Source organism: Lissotriton vulgaris, chromosome 5 (genome assembly GCF_964263255.1).
Source record: "Lissotriton vulgaris chromosome 5, aLisVul1.2, whole genome shotgun sequence".
NCBI lineage: Eukaryota > Metazoa > Chordata > Amphibia > Caudata > Salamandridae > Lissotriton > Lissotriton vulgaris.
In genome coordinates, this window is record NC_141693.1 from 83,060,482 (window position 1) to 83,073,602 (window position 13,121).

The window sequence follows — 13,121 nt, forward strand, 5'->3', positions numbered from 1 at the left end:
TATATGGCTCGTTTTGCTGTAAAACAGAACCAAAGCAGCGACCGCAGTTTTTCAGCTTTCCCAGGCTAGTTTAAAATTGAGGCATGTGAGACCATAAGGAATTGGAAATTCAAAAGATTATGTAATTGAAGCAAAATAGGTACGCTATGTTCCAATATGGTGGACATTTTCGCTAAAACGGCGAGTGCGTTTTCTATGTTTACGTTCCGTAGGAATTGGACTGCACTAACAAGTCTCGGTCGTGGGGGTTAAACAGTACCACCCCTCCTCATACGCAGCAGTTGGTACGCGCCGTTACCCGGAAGAGCTCGCCTTGTGGCTCTCTGCTTTCCTTTCCGGTGGCGGCTCGCAGCAAATATGGTGAGTTGCGGTAGTCCCGGAGAATCCGTCTTAATCTGCCCGGTTCTCGGTATTAGCGTTGTTGGTGATATTGTCAGCCTACGAAGAAGCCGCTTAGCTCGCGTTCTGCCATCTTATTTCAGAAGTTTCTGGCCTCGCTGTAACGAGAAAGACACTTGGAATAAAACTGTCTTGAGGGGAGACTACGGCATTATACCGCCCCCGTTACTAATGCAAGGTTATTGTCGGTAGAAGGCTTGAGGTGGGCATGACATGGATTTACGATTAGCAATGTAGCGCTGATTTTGTTCCTTGGTCGATTCTTGTAATCACGGACGCTGTTTACTGCCCTGGGCCTGTAATCGAGTAATTCATAGCTATGGGGGAGTCTGTGACCGATGTAGTTAAAGGAAGCCCAGACTACAGTACCCACAATGCACTGTTGTCACATGAATGTCCACGTTTCAAAACTGCCCACGGTGACCACTTGGCTAGTGCTGCAGTGGACTCCGTAGATTAGGGTTCATAGTTTGGGTCCAAAGCAGCATGCAAGAATATAGTAAATCGTTTTCTTTGTGACGGCTTTGGGTGGGCTACTAGACTGTTGGGCGAGGAAACTGGTTCGTGTACAGACTTTACTAACCAACTGTTTTGAGCTCATGCAGGTCTCACTTAACTGACTCCCCCTATTTTGTTTATATTTAGCTGGTGAATAACGGCATGATCCTTCCTTTCATGTTTTTAATGAGTTCAGGTTTTTTCTTGTGCGTATCTGACACGAAATTGTTGTTTATCTACATAGTTTTGTAACGCACTAGCCAGGCCTGGACTTTAAAGTCTCACCTAACAGCAGATGTGTAGAACATATGTACAACATGCACTGTAGTCAATCGGGGTCCAGTGTATCATAGAGTACATCTCAGCCATGCACGAATTTCTCTTCGCCTAAAGGCATGTACCAGTTTAAGCTCGTGCAAAAACATGAAGAAAGACTTACGGAGAATAAAACCCGCATTTTTGTGTTTTACCACCTATTGTGTTTTCATTTTAGGCAAAAATCAAGGCCCGTGATTTGCGTGGTAAGAAGAAGGAAGATCTTCTAAAGCAGCTTGATGACCTCAAGGTCGAATTGTCGCAGCTCCGGGTTGCTAAAGTGACTGGTGGAGCTGCATCCAAGCTGTCCAAGATGTGAGTGCAACCGGTAGAGACTTAAGCTTCCACAGCATGAGGGCCTTATAAATAGCCACAATAAATGAATGTTGTTTCGGGAAAACTATGGGAGATGTAGCCAGTGGCTTTTTTTATGGAGCCATGTGTTGACCATGTTTTTGTGTAATGGGTAGGAAACGTTGCAAAGGGAGGGGTATTTTGGAAGTTACCTAGTGTGAGGCCTTTTTAGTGAGGGGCCATTCAAAATTTGTTAGAACTGTGATGCAGCTGACAACGCATGCACTCTGTGAGCTATTGTATACAACAGAAGTCTTCAAACCTTTGTAGGTTGAGCCCCTCCAGCTGAATTTTCTTAGATGTTGTGCCCCCCCACCACATGCCAGAAATTTCTGGAATCTGGTACACTCCATAATCGACTGCCATGTGCATATCACGGGCCATATTCGGCAAATAATGTTTAACACAATGAGTGTTTAGTAAACTGCAGGTTTGTGAATTGGTGTGGTGAAATGACAGTCTTATTACGCAGCTCAAAACACAATTTTCCAAGATAAAATGTGCGCAAATTCTTTTTACAAGGTGCTTTGTTTTACACATTACCTAGATTAATAACCCCACCAAAACAAATGTGTGGGCCTGTTTTGATCTAAAATAAACCTTTTTATGGTTGTTGCTCGAAACAAAAATATTTCTCTGCAAATAGTAATAGACTCACATCAATCACATTAAGAAGAAATGAAACAAAACAGTATTTTACAAGACTCTACTCAAAGGTATTATTAGTGCTTTACATGAGCACCAGGACGTTTAGTATCCCTTCCGAGACTCCAACCCAGTTCTCCCTGCTTCGAGGTCTACTGCTCTAGCTGTTAAGCCACACCCTCTCACCTTTTGATGCCTGCAGGGTGGCAGGTATTGTCCTTGAATAATAGTAACCCAGGCAGGCCTCTCAGCCGGTGAACATAACTAACCTGCTTCTTCATTCACTATTTGCATTGTTCAGGGTATAGCAGTGGTCTTCAAACTTATTAATTCTGCGACATCTCTCCCCCTGTGTAGAGGGGAAAAAAGGAATTGCCGCCCCTCAATTTTTCACTATTCTATTAAACTGACAATGTTTGAATATGTCTAGACTTATTTAAACATTGCAGCTAAGTTCTGTCACTGTTTTAGAAATGCAAGCAAATATGATTTCTAAACACACTATTCTGGTGAGGCAGGCCTTACTAATTTGTAAAAGTATCCACAGTGTGGTTATTCGAAATGGTAGTGGGGGTTTTGTAGAAAATTTGGAGTCCCTTCCCTTTTGACACCTTCTCCCAGCCAGGATTTAAATGACAAAGGATGTTAATGATGGCCCATTACAGATGTGCTTACGCTGCTCATTTTTTTAGGCTGAAAACAAAGCATAATGTTTCTTCTGGCGAGTGTTTGAGGCCCCCCCCAGTTTGTAGACCTCTGGGGTAGAAGGAGGCATGAATGTTTCTAAATACATGTTTGCAAAGTATCGCTTTAAAAAAGTTCTTTTGAATACACTGATATGAGGTGAAATGTTTCAGTATGTTAAATGTACTTATTTTTTATTTTTGTAGAGATTTGTTTAAAAATAAAAAACTTGAGTGGTGCTGGACCCCTTGTTAGCTTCTTTTCTTTAACTTCAGTTAACCTGTATTTAAATCCTTGCACCTTGCTTTAATTAACATCTTTTGGAATATTAGTGCCCCCTCAAGTGAACACCAGCCCAAGTGCTGCGGTGTAAAGGTTAAGAGGGCCGCACTTTGATGATCACTGCTCTAGTCCTTATTGAACCTCTTGCCAATTGTAGCCATGTTTTACAATGGATGTCATCTGCTGCTAAATGTGTTTTCACGAACGGGCGCATTACTTTCTATATGTGATGGGATTTTTTTTGCCAATTGTCATATTTTTAAAATCTTTTTCACACATGGGGATATTTACTGATTTTGCTCAATCACTGGGCTGTTGTGCCGAGACCTAAAAAGTATTGGCAAAGCATGTAGTTCACGCCTTTTACACTATTGGTTTTGCCATTGCTTTGGCTAAATAATGTTTGCCGTCCTGTATAGCACTGTGCCTCCTGTGCAGCATGGCCAAAAATGATAAATAAAAAGGCAATGATGCATTCAGCGCTGGTGCACTAAGAATAAAGCGCATTCATTCTGCCTACATCATAGCGCTTTCTTAAATTAGTTTTTGCCACACTGGAAAGCCTCCAAACTGCTGCATAGTATAGCTGCAATACATTGTCAAAGCTAATCGCTCTCAGCGAGACCTATTGGCTTTACCAATGGCTGTTTTTCATTTAAGATCTTTCTTCATCTACATATGACTTTTGAGTGATGTGGGCGGCGCATTGGTTCCCTGCGTGGGTAGTCCCTTAGATCAGACATACGCTGCACTTTTATCTGTTAGCAGAACCAAACTCTTAAATGTAGCAGGTAAATGAAGATGCATTTAATGGAGCGTTGGACGTCTTGCTACTACATACACCATGTTTGTGCACTTAGTGTTAACCCCTTAAGTGCGGCCGACGGCAATGCTACCTCTCTAGTGCTGCGAACGACCGTTGGCAGACGGGCCAGCGCTCGGTGCTGAACGTTCGACGCAGTAAAGGAGTTAATGCAAACTGCTGCTTTACAGCCGTAGTGCCCCATTGATTGACTAGGACCCGTGTTCTTATAATTGGACTGTATCTACAGGTGTCTCCTTGTATATGCAAGCAAGGTGACAAACGCACTTTCCTCACTTGAAAATAGTGGTGCGACAAAAAATGATGGGCGGAATGCTGAATGAATCAAACCTTGTCATCTCCCCCCCCCCCCCCCCCCCCCCCCCCCCGGAGATCTGGGTGAAATCCATTGTTTTGCGCACTAAGCCACCCCAGTTGGGACCCAGCCATATGCAAATCAGTCTTGATTCTGCTCCTCATGGGAAAAGTCAAGCCCGAACTGCCATGCTGGGTCCTCCCTGGACTGGAAACAAGCATCCTGGGAGTTGTTTTGGGGAATGTCGACCCTCATCACCCATGCTGGCTTGAATACAGTGTTGCAGCAAACAAGGTACCCACATCTGGGCATACCCCTCACTTTGAATTTAGTGGCACACCGAAAGGGTAACACACTGAAACGGTCCCAGGATTTGTTTCCGGTCAAGGGAGGACCTGGCTTGGCAGTTCGGGCTGGACTGCTCACATGAGGAGCAGGGTCCAGACTGATTTGCATATGGCTGGGTACAAACGGGATGTAGTATTCAATTATATATTTTTCTCTGGAGTATATCCCTTTAATGCTTGTGGTTTAGATAGTAGCCTTGAGTATGTTTCTTTAAATACTTGTAGCCTTTTGAATGTATTTATGTTCTAATTCAGAGTTGTAATGGAATGCTGTATGTTCCACTGCTGGTCAGTTTCTGCCTTTCAGCTGATCTTACCAAACGTGCTCATTTGTATGGAATAAACTTATTCTTCAACCTTATTCATGGATTCCTTTGAATAATACTACACATTTTTGGCGACAATAGGGATTTTTTTTATATTTCATATCTTTTAAATTTTTTTAGGAAATCATTTTTTTCTCAACCTTGCTTCATAAAACATCTATCTTCAAACGGGTGTTTGAACTTATTCTTCAACCTTATTCATGGATTCCTTTGAATAATACTACACGGGGTGGCGTATTGAGCAAAAGAACGATGCATGTGACCTAGATCTTTTGAGTGGGGTTATCCATGTTTTGTTGCTGCAGCACTTTCCACTTGAAAAAAAGCCTTTTCGAGCATCTTAAGCTACACTTTTTAAGTTATATTGAAAATCCAAATGGAGAGCACACCAAATAACTTTGGTATTTTTGGGATCCGAACTTGCAGCATTCCTAGTGTTACTGTCTTGTTGGTTAGACAAGCCAGTATGAACATTTTGTCAACTAGTCATGTGCATGTCAGTTTCATTTTGTTGTCTAGAATACCCCAAGAGCTAATTCTTTCCCAATTTCTTGTTATAGCCGGGTTGTCCGAAAATCCATTGCCAGAGTCCTCACAGTCATCAACCAGACACAGAAGGAAAACCTGCGAAAATTTTACAAAGTGAGTAAAAAAATACAATTCAGTAAAAGTTTTGTAGGGCCGGGGCTATTCTGTACTATGTTCCCAAGCTACACTAAGCACGGTTTACCAGCAAAACTTTCTTTACTGTGATTTATAAATTTTTATAAATAGCGCGAACTTGATCCCGAAGGATATCTGAGCGCTTTACATTTAATCTGATTGAGACATTATTCGAAAGGATACATGGGTGTTTGCACAGGGTAGCTGCTGCTTACATGTGTACTTCAAATTAACATACTTGGTGGATAACTACGGTCTGCATCCTTGCCCCACCCATGCCCTTCTCATCTATCCCATCTATACTGCAGTGTATTCCTGTGTGCGTCAATGTGACGCTGTAATTGAGATGACAAACTGCAGGGCAGGATAGCAAGTAAATGTTCTCACAATATAGTTCATTATGCTGACCGGTCTCCTCAGTTGCTTGTAATATAGCCCGATCATTGAGTTTATAGGCATTTAGGTTTGTTCTACGATGTGCCTTTATACATGCATTCTTGCAGGACGTGTAGAAAAGGCCTTAACGTATGAATGATTTGCTGAGTCTTCCATGATTACTGTACAATCGCACCCTATAGTTCCCCTTTTCAGAGCTTCCAGCCAATGATGAAACTAGTATTTGGGCATTCACATGGTGACCCAGTCTTAACTTTTCATGCCCCATAAAAAACGCAGTACAACGTTTAGTTTTTTTTTTTTTTTTTTTTGCTAGTACAATGCTTTATAAAATTAAACTTGGAGAACACCATAAATATCACATTGCTAGGCCAACTTACATTTATCAAATTGGGAACGATAGGGGTTTATTCTTTTGCTTTACGGGGGTGGGCGGTGCTCTTTCTATGGTCTATGGCTTTAAAAAAAAAAAAATTGCCACCAGCGGGCAGTTTTTGGAATAAATAATTTTCCTTCTACAAGAAACGCTGCTTGTTATACACCATGCTCTAAAAAGTTACTTTTTTTGGTGGGCTCTTGCCTATAACAAGATTTGTATGGGGGGCCACCTGGCTATGACTTTTCTGAATTGTTTGTGCTTGTAATTTCTACATTGGTGATGGCACTATTCTGGTCTTTGTGTAGTGAAAAAAAGTTGGCAAGCTTGAGGGATACTTAAAACTAGTGGCTCGTTAACATTACTACTCATATTGGCCTGTCAATACAAAGTGTTTTAATTGCTATATAACTTATTTTTAAGGAGACCGCATGATGGAATGCAAAGTAAATGCCTCTTTACACTGTTGTAAATACTGCTTTTGTAATAGATAAATTATCCTTCCAAATAAAACCCTTGCAAAGCCTTGAATTGAGTGAAAGGTGGTGAATTTTAAAATGTCTTAAAGATTTAAAGTGCAATATGAAGTTTTATTTGATAGACATTTTTTTGTGAGGCGCAAAAGGATAGACCCTCACTGTCAAGATTTGTAAATTCACTTGGAAGTTGTCAAAGCAGTGTGTGACCCATTTTACAAACTTTCTAAAGAGATACATTGAAAACTTTTGTCCATAATGCCTCTTAGGTCAACCCTTCTAGATTCCGAAAGACAGATTGTGGGATTACCAAGAACATAGTGGGGCTTGCAGCCTGCTCATTGCTTACCATTGGTTGGCTTTACTGTCCCTCATTTGTTTGATTATTCTCTGCTTGCTGTTCTGGGACCTATTTTTAGGTGGAGCTGGAGAAAAGCAATGCGAACCTGAGACTGGGTCGGGCACGCGTGGCGATTGGTGTCTGTGGATGCGCACGTCCAGGCCGGCGCAGTGCACATCCCCTGCCTCAGATTCCCTTAAGTGCGCACACACACAGCCCAGGCCCCCCCCCCCCCCCCCCCCCCCTCCCCCGGGCTCTTTTGTCGGGACTACCCTGGTATCTCCGCCACATCACCTGGCCTGTTCGAAGACTGGGACGCATTGTAATGAGCCCCGCAGAGTCCCGGTGTCCGTCAGTGGTGAGGGGTGTCCTGGAGTCCCACGCGTGTCAGCGCGTGGCATCAGTCACTATCCGGCCGCCTCTGCCCGGCTAGACTTCTACTGCCGGTGGGAAGTGCCTCGGCGCGCTTCATGTCCTGCCTGCAGCGGATTGGTGCGGCAGCACTAAGCACCGCCTTGTTTTATCCTGTCTCCCCAGTCAAAACAGTCGTAAAAATGCAGGATGTCTTTAGTTAATGCCATCGCTCGGTTGTACTGGTTTTATGTGCAGTGGCTGTGGTTCCAGCTCCACGGATTGTGTGCGGCTTGCGGACGGCAGTCAGTGTCAGTCACTGCCTCTACCTGCGGGCCCTGCTCTTGCCCTATGTGTGGTAGTCGCTTGACTGCCCTCCTACGCTTCGGACATATTCCTTCTTCGCTATTAGCATTTGGACAAAGGACAGAGCATCAAGCAGACAAACAGGCCCCTTTCATGTGCAAATCCGGCTCTGAATGGAGGATGGATGGGTAATTAAATAAACAGATAATTGCATACAGAAATACTGCATTTAAAGCCTGCCGTCTCTTCTTTACACGAGGGCGCCGAGTGGTTGCCCACTTTGTTCCCAAGATTTAATTGAGCCAGGTGATGAAACGAAGAATGAATGCCCTAGCTGATACTCTCCAGACCAGAGCAATGCCCCTCTCGAGAGCCGTAGCAGAGTCCCCGTAGAGTTGAGAGGGGTCGTTCTGCTGCACACTCGTCTCTGTGAAGCCTGCAAGCCACAGCTCTCAATATCATTGGGGCCGACTCAGCCTCTCGACTTTCTGGAGTTGGCAAAATACGAACCACGGAACTGTCCGGTGATAGTCACACCTGTAATAGAAGCGTGCAAATCCGCATCGCAGAGTGAGGGCTGACACTTGACCTGGTTCACTAGTGAGAGACACGGCTCGTGCTGTTGATACAGAGGTGGTCAAGGGTGACTGCTGCTCGCACATCGAAACAGCATTTTATTTTCTTTGATTTATTTCTGAAGAGTACTGTGCATTTTAAGAATCTCGAACCACACCAGCAACCTAAATTCTGACGAGTGGGATAGAAGAAATCGCAAGGTAGAGATTGTTCACAATCACTTCAAGGGGAAAATGTGGGGATAGGCACATTCTGTTCAGGGGAGCAGTCTGCACTAAGCAGGCGGGTGTTCTATCCATGCTGCTTTTTTGGTGCCTGCTGCACTAGAGGCACAGGACCACACAGACAGCCGCCCGCAGAAGGGAGGATCCAGGCATTGCTTTAAATCCTGCGACTAGATGTGGAGGCTGGGGCTAAGGGCGGGTCTAGGTTTTATAACTTCAAGCTTTGAGTGCAAAAAGCTGTGTGGTTTGTAAGAATGTAGGATAGATGTGGGAAAGAAAGAATAATCTCAATAACTCTACTAGACAGTAAATATGGCTGACTCCCTGTAGTCAGACGCACACAAATACAATATCTGGGCTCCGTGCAGATTCCAAACCTAATGAAAGCATTCAAAGTGATCTGACAGCCGCATAATGATGCCAGAAGTTTAGAGAGTCACAAAATTCCTGAATTAAATAAATGCCAACCTACTAATCAATGCTTACACTCACATTTGTCCATGTTGGCAATTTATTGCAGAGTTATAAAACAAGCATTTGCAATGCAATAGGTCTCGCATTTGCGTGAGTTTGAGCTATTGGCATTGTAAATTATCTAAGTGTTGGTTTTGAAAACAGATACATAAAAGGCATTGTCATTTACAATGCCAATAGCTTAAAATTTCGCAAATGCGAGACCTATTGCATTGCAAATGCTAGTTTTCTCTGGTCAAAGCACTGCACAAAAGTGCAGGTGTTTCAGCTCCCTAGTGTGCTTCTCTCCTGCCACAACCTGTGCTCTTTACCCGTGCTTCTCTTAACCCCCCCACTTCTCTTAACCCCCCCCCCCTCCCACACCCTCAATGAATAACTTGCCATTGCGTGCTTACCCGCAGTGGTGTGCGTCTGCCCCTCCATGTCAACGTTTATTTTTTCACTCTGCTTTTCTGCCACAGTGGCCTCTGTGCTGCTTCCCACCGATGCATGCACTTCATGTTGCTTTCGCCTGACTAATGCAAAATGTAATAAAAATGGTAACTTTCCCACTTTTTTTTTTTTACTACCAATCCAACTCTGATAGGTATATTACAAATAAAAACAGCAAGCGTGGCGTTTTGCAGAGGTTTGTTCATAGTATGTGTGCCTACCAGAAGATGCAGGCGGCTGTACCATTCCCCCCCCCCCCCCCCCAACCACCCACCCGCCCTTGTCAGCATTGATAGAGATAATTAGCAAAGCCAATAGTTTCCAAAGGAGACACCTGTTGGCTTTGTCAATGCTTGTTATGTATGTGGACATTTTTACCAATATGGGAACGTGGCAACTGAAGGACTGATGTGTATTGCTCGGACTGTGGTATTTCTACAAGCTAATTTAGATTATGGGCTCCACAGTAACCCTTGAAATCATTTTAGCAATGGGGTTTTGAGTGTTGGTTTAGTGAGTTGTAGTCTTTAAGTACATGCAATTTCTGCACCTATCCACCGAATTCAGACCCGGATGTGCCTGCTTATCCTAGTTTGCTTTTATTTGTGCTTCTTTGATACGAATAATATCGGAGTTTGTCAAGTCTGTACGTTATTGCATACTACATAGTTGTAAAGGCCAATTACATAGAGCTTGTTTGCACAAACCACACGCTTTGTACTATTTTTTTTTATGCACCTCGACTGGTTTTTTTTTTAAACCTTTTTTATTCTTTTTAATAGGGCAAGAAGTACAAGCCCCTTGATTTGAGGCCCAGGAAGACTCGTGCTTTGCGCCGTAGACTCAACAAATATGAAGAGGGTTTGAAGACCAAAAAACAAGTCCGAAAAGAACGTCTATACCCAATGCGCAAATTTGCTGTGAAAGCTTAAATGTGTTGTACAAAATAAAGGCTATATGGTTGAGTATTCTAGGCATGTTCATTTTGTTTATAGACCATTATCGACATTCATTTAAAACTACTTGGATCAGCAGGCCACATTATCTACTGTGAGATGAGTGCATCCCTTGAAGTATTTAACGGTGCCAGGCAGAATAGTCCTGTATGTGGTAGATCTCTGGCTGGTAAGTTTATTGGTACATGGGAGAGTGCCGAATGAGGTCCAAAGCATGTGTTTTTCCAGATACGTTTTTATGTCCTGAAATTCACTTCTCAACATGGGCAGAAATAATTCATCTTGCCGTTTTTTGTTACTTCAGCGTTAATGAACCTGCAAACATTTACTGGCGTACATGGGGACTTCAGAAAAACTATTTAAGGAGTAATTAAACTAAGAGCCCTCGCATTGATTGGAGCTGAACAGGGAATTTTGCTAGGCTTCCTGGACTTGAACAGTTTATTAAGCGGTATTATAAGCACTTTGAAGTAGCCTGGAGATGGTGCAGTGCTATACAAAATGCCACTTTACCCCTATCGGTCATGGTCGAAATGGGTTAGGAAATGGCCCCATAGGCAAAAAAAAGCCCCACATTTGCAGATCAGGGCAGTGTTGAAGCTCTACATGTTATCTGCAAGGTATTTGAGACCGCATGCATTTGAACTTGCTGTAGTCGATGTCTAATATAGAATAAATCAACAGTACAAATGGCCAAAACTTTAACCCTCACACCGACCTGTCAGACCAGCCTTGACCGTACCAGGTTTCCCTATGGGCCAGTCCGACCCTGCTCGCTGGATGCTTCTGTGATCCCAGTCAAACTGGGTTCCTGATAGCCTGCCAGGGCTCTTTGGAGTTTGGGGTGGCGGCAGGGAGTTGGTACGACTTCTGCCTCGTCTCTGGGGGACACCACATATATTTTGTCCGTGTGGACTGTCGCTAGTGTTAGTCACATTTATTATTTTTGGGCTATTTTGGCCGCAATGTGTTTAAATGAAGAAAGTTCAGTCATTCACAGGCATCCAGTGACAAATGTTGGCTATATTGAACATATATTAGTTGACCATCCTGCAGGTTCAGTGTTGTCTGGAAATACAATGAAATGTTCAGTTATCCAGTTGGCAAAGGACCGGCTATTAGTGGGTGATGTCAGATAAAACTGCGTATTTATTGGGTTGCATACCATCATTAATCTGGCATACACGAACACCTAGTGCGGTGGTGAGCTTGTCAGTTAGGGAATTAGAACTCTGGTTAGTGTTGCATAGGCGTTCTGGAGCAATTTGAGGCTTTTGAATCAAAGCTTAAGGAGTGTGTATCTAAGAAGTGTGATGCAAGGTTTTCTAGGTGGCTGCAGTGTTGTATTGAGTGTTAGGCTGGGATTTCTTTGCTGAGGCATAAAAGGACCGTTGAGAGGAACTCCTTACTATGCTTCTAAGCAAGTGGACCAAATGAATACAGTTTCTTGCTGATGGTTATAGTTGGATCCATCTTGCTATCCTGCGAACAACAATACACTTCAAATGTTATTTGTTAATGAGGAGTGTCACAGTTCATTGGCTTCTTTATTAACCCAGTACTGCCACCAACAGTGCAGCCTTCCAGTATGCGCGGTCTCCCAACTGACTACAATAGCACATTCCTCCATGGAGACTGAACATTTTTTGTCGCAAATATATATTTTTTTTATTTCAGTAATTTTTTTATTGAAAATAAAGAGCATATTTACATGGTACAGGGTGAATCACATGGGGAAAAGGAAAGGAAAAAGATGGGGAACAAGCACCGGGGGGGGGGGGGAGTCGAGCATTGTCTAGATTGGCTTATATTAGTTTGGCTCTTGACAGTCCATTCTCCAGTTTGTTTCATCTTCTTCTCGCCCGGCTTGCATGTTTCCAGTTTTCCCCCGTGCCCCCTTGCAACCTGTCTGGTTATCTTTTCGCACCCCTGGTGGTGTGAGGAGATGGAAGAACAAAAGAAGAGAGGTGTAGGAGTAGAGACATAGGCGCATTATGTTGTTGAGTAGGATGCGTGTGTGGATTATGCAGTATCGTCTGGTCTGGGTGTTTAGGGTGGCTTATGAGAGGACAAGTAGTTGTCTAGTGACAGCCATATCTCGCTCTTTTTCCCTGAGTTCGTTTGGCTGTTGGTCGTTATGGTGTCAGCTCCTCTTAGGAAAATGACCCAGTTGAACCAAGCTTTAAAGGTGGCTTTTGCTGTGTCCTTCCAGTTGTTCAACACTGTTTTGACCGCCGCTGTGAGCAGGAGGTTAATCAGGTCTGTCATTTTCGGATGTTATGGATGGGTCGGTGTATCCCAGAATTAGGTGGTGAAAGTCCATTGATAGTGTGGCTCCTGTTACGTCATTGATTAGAGTGTTTATGGAGTTCCAGAACTTCTTTGTTTTGGCGCAGTGGAAGAGGTGTGCCAGGACTCCCTTCTGCATGTTGCAGTTCCAGCAGGAGTCGGTCTCTCTGAGGTAAAGCACTTGCGGCATACCTCAAGGGCAAGCAGAGGCAGCACACAATAACAGCAGTCAGGGACAGCACAAACAAATCACACACATCGAACAAAGGAATACTAGACACTTTCAGAGACTTT

The 13,121-nt window shown here is 43.5% G+C and overlaps 1 protein-coding gene across 1 annotated transcript; it reads left to right on the top strand.

Annotated features, from left to right (window-relative positions):
- Positions 1-261: 261 nt before the first annotated feature.
- On the top strand, positions 262-10,550 carry RPL35 (ribosomal protein L35). Its single transcript, XM_086920947.1, has 4 exons — positions 262-360; positions 1,391-1,527; positions 5,529-5,610; positions 10,365-10,550. The coding sequence occupies exons 1-4, from the start codon at positions 358-360 to the stop codon at positions 10,512-10,514; spliced, it is 372 nt and encodes a 123-aa protein (XP_086777073.1). The 5' UTR covers positions 262-357; the 3' UTR covers positions 10,515-10,550.
- The last annotated feature ends 2,571 nt before the right edge of the window (positions 10,551-13,121 follow it).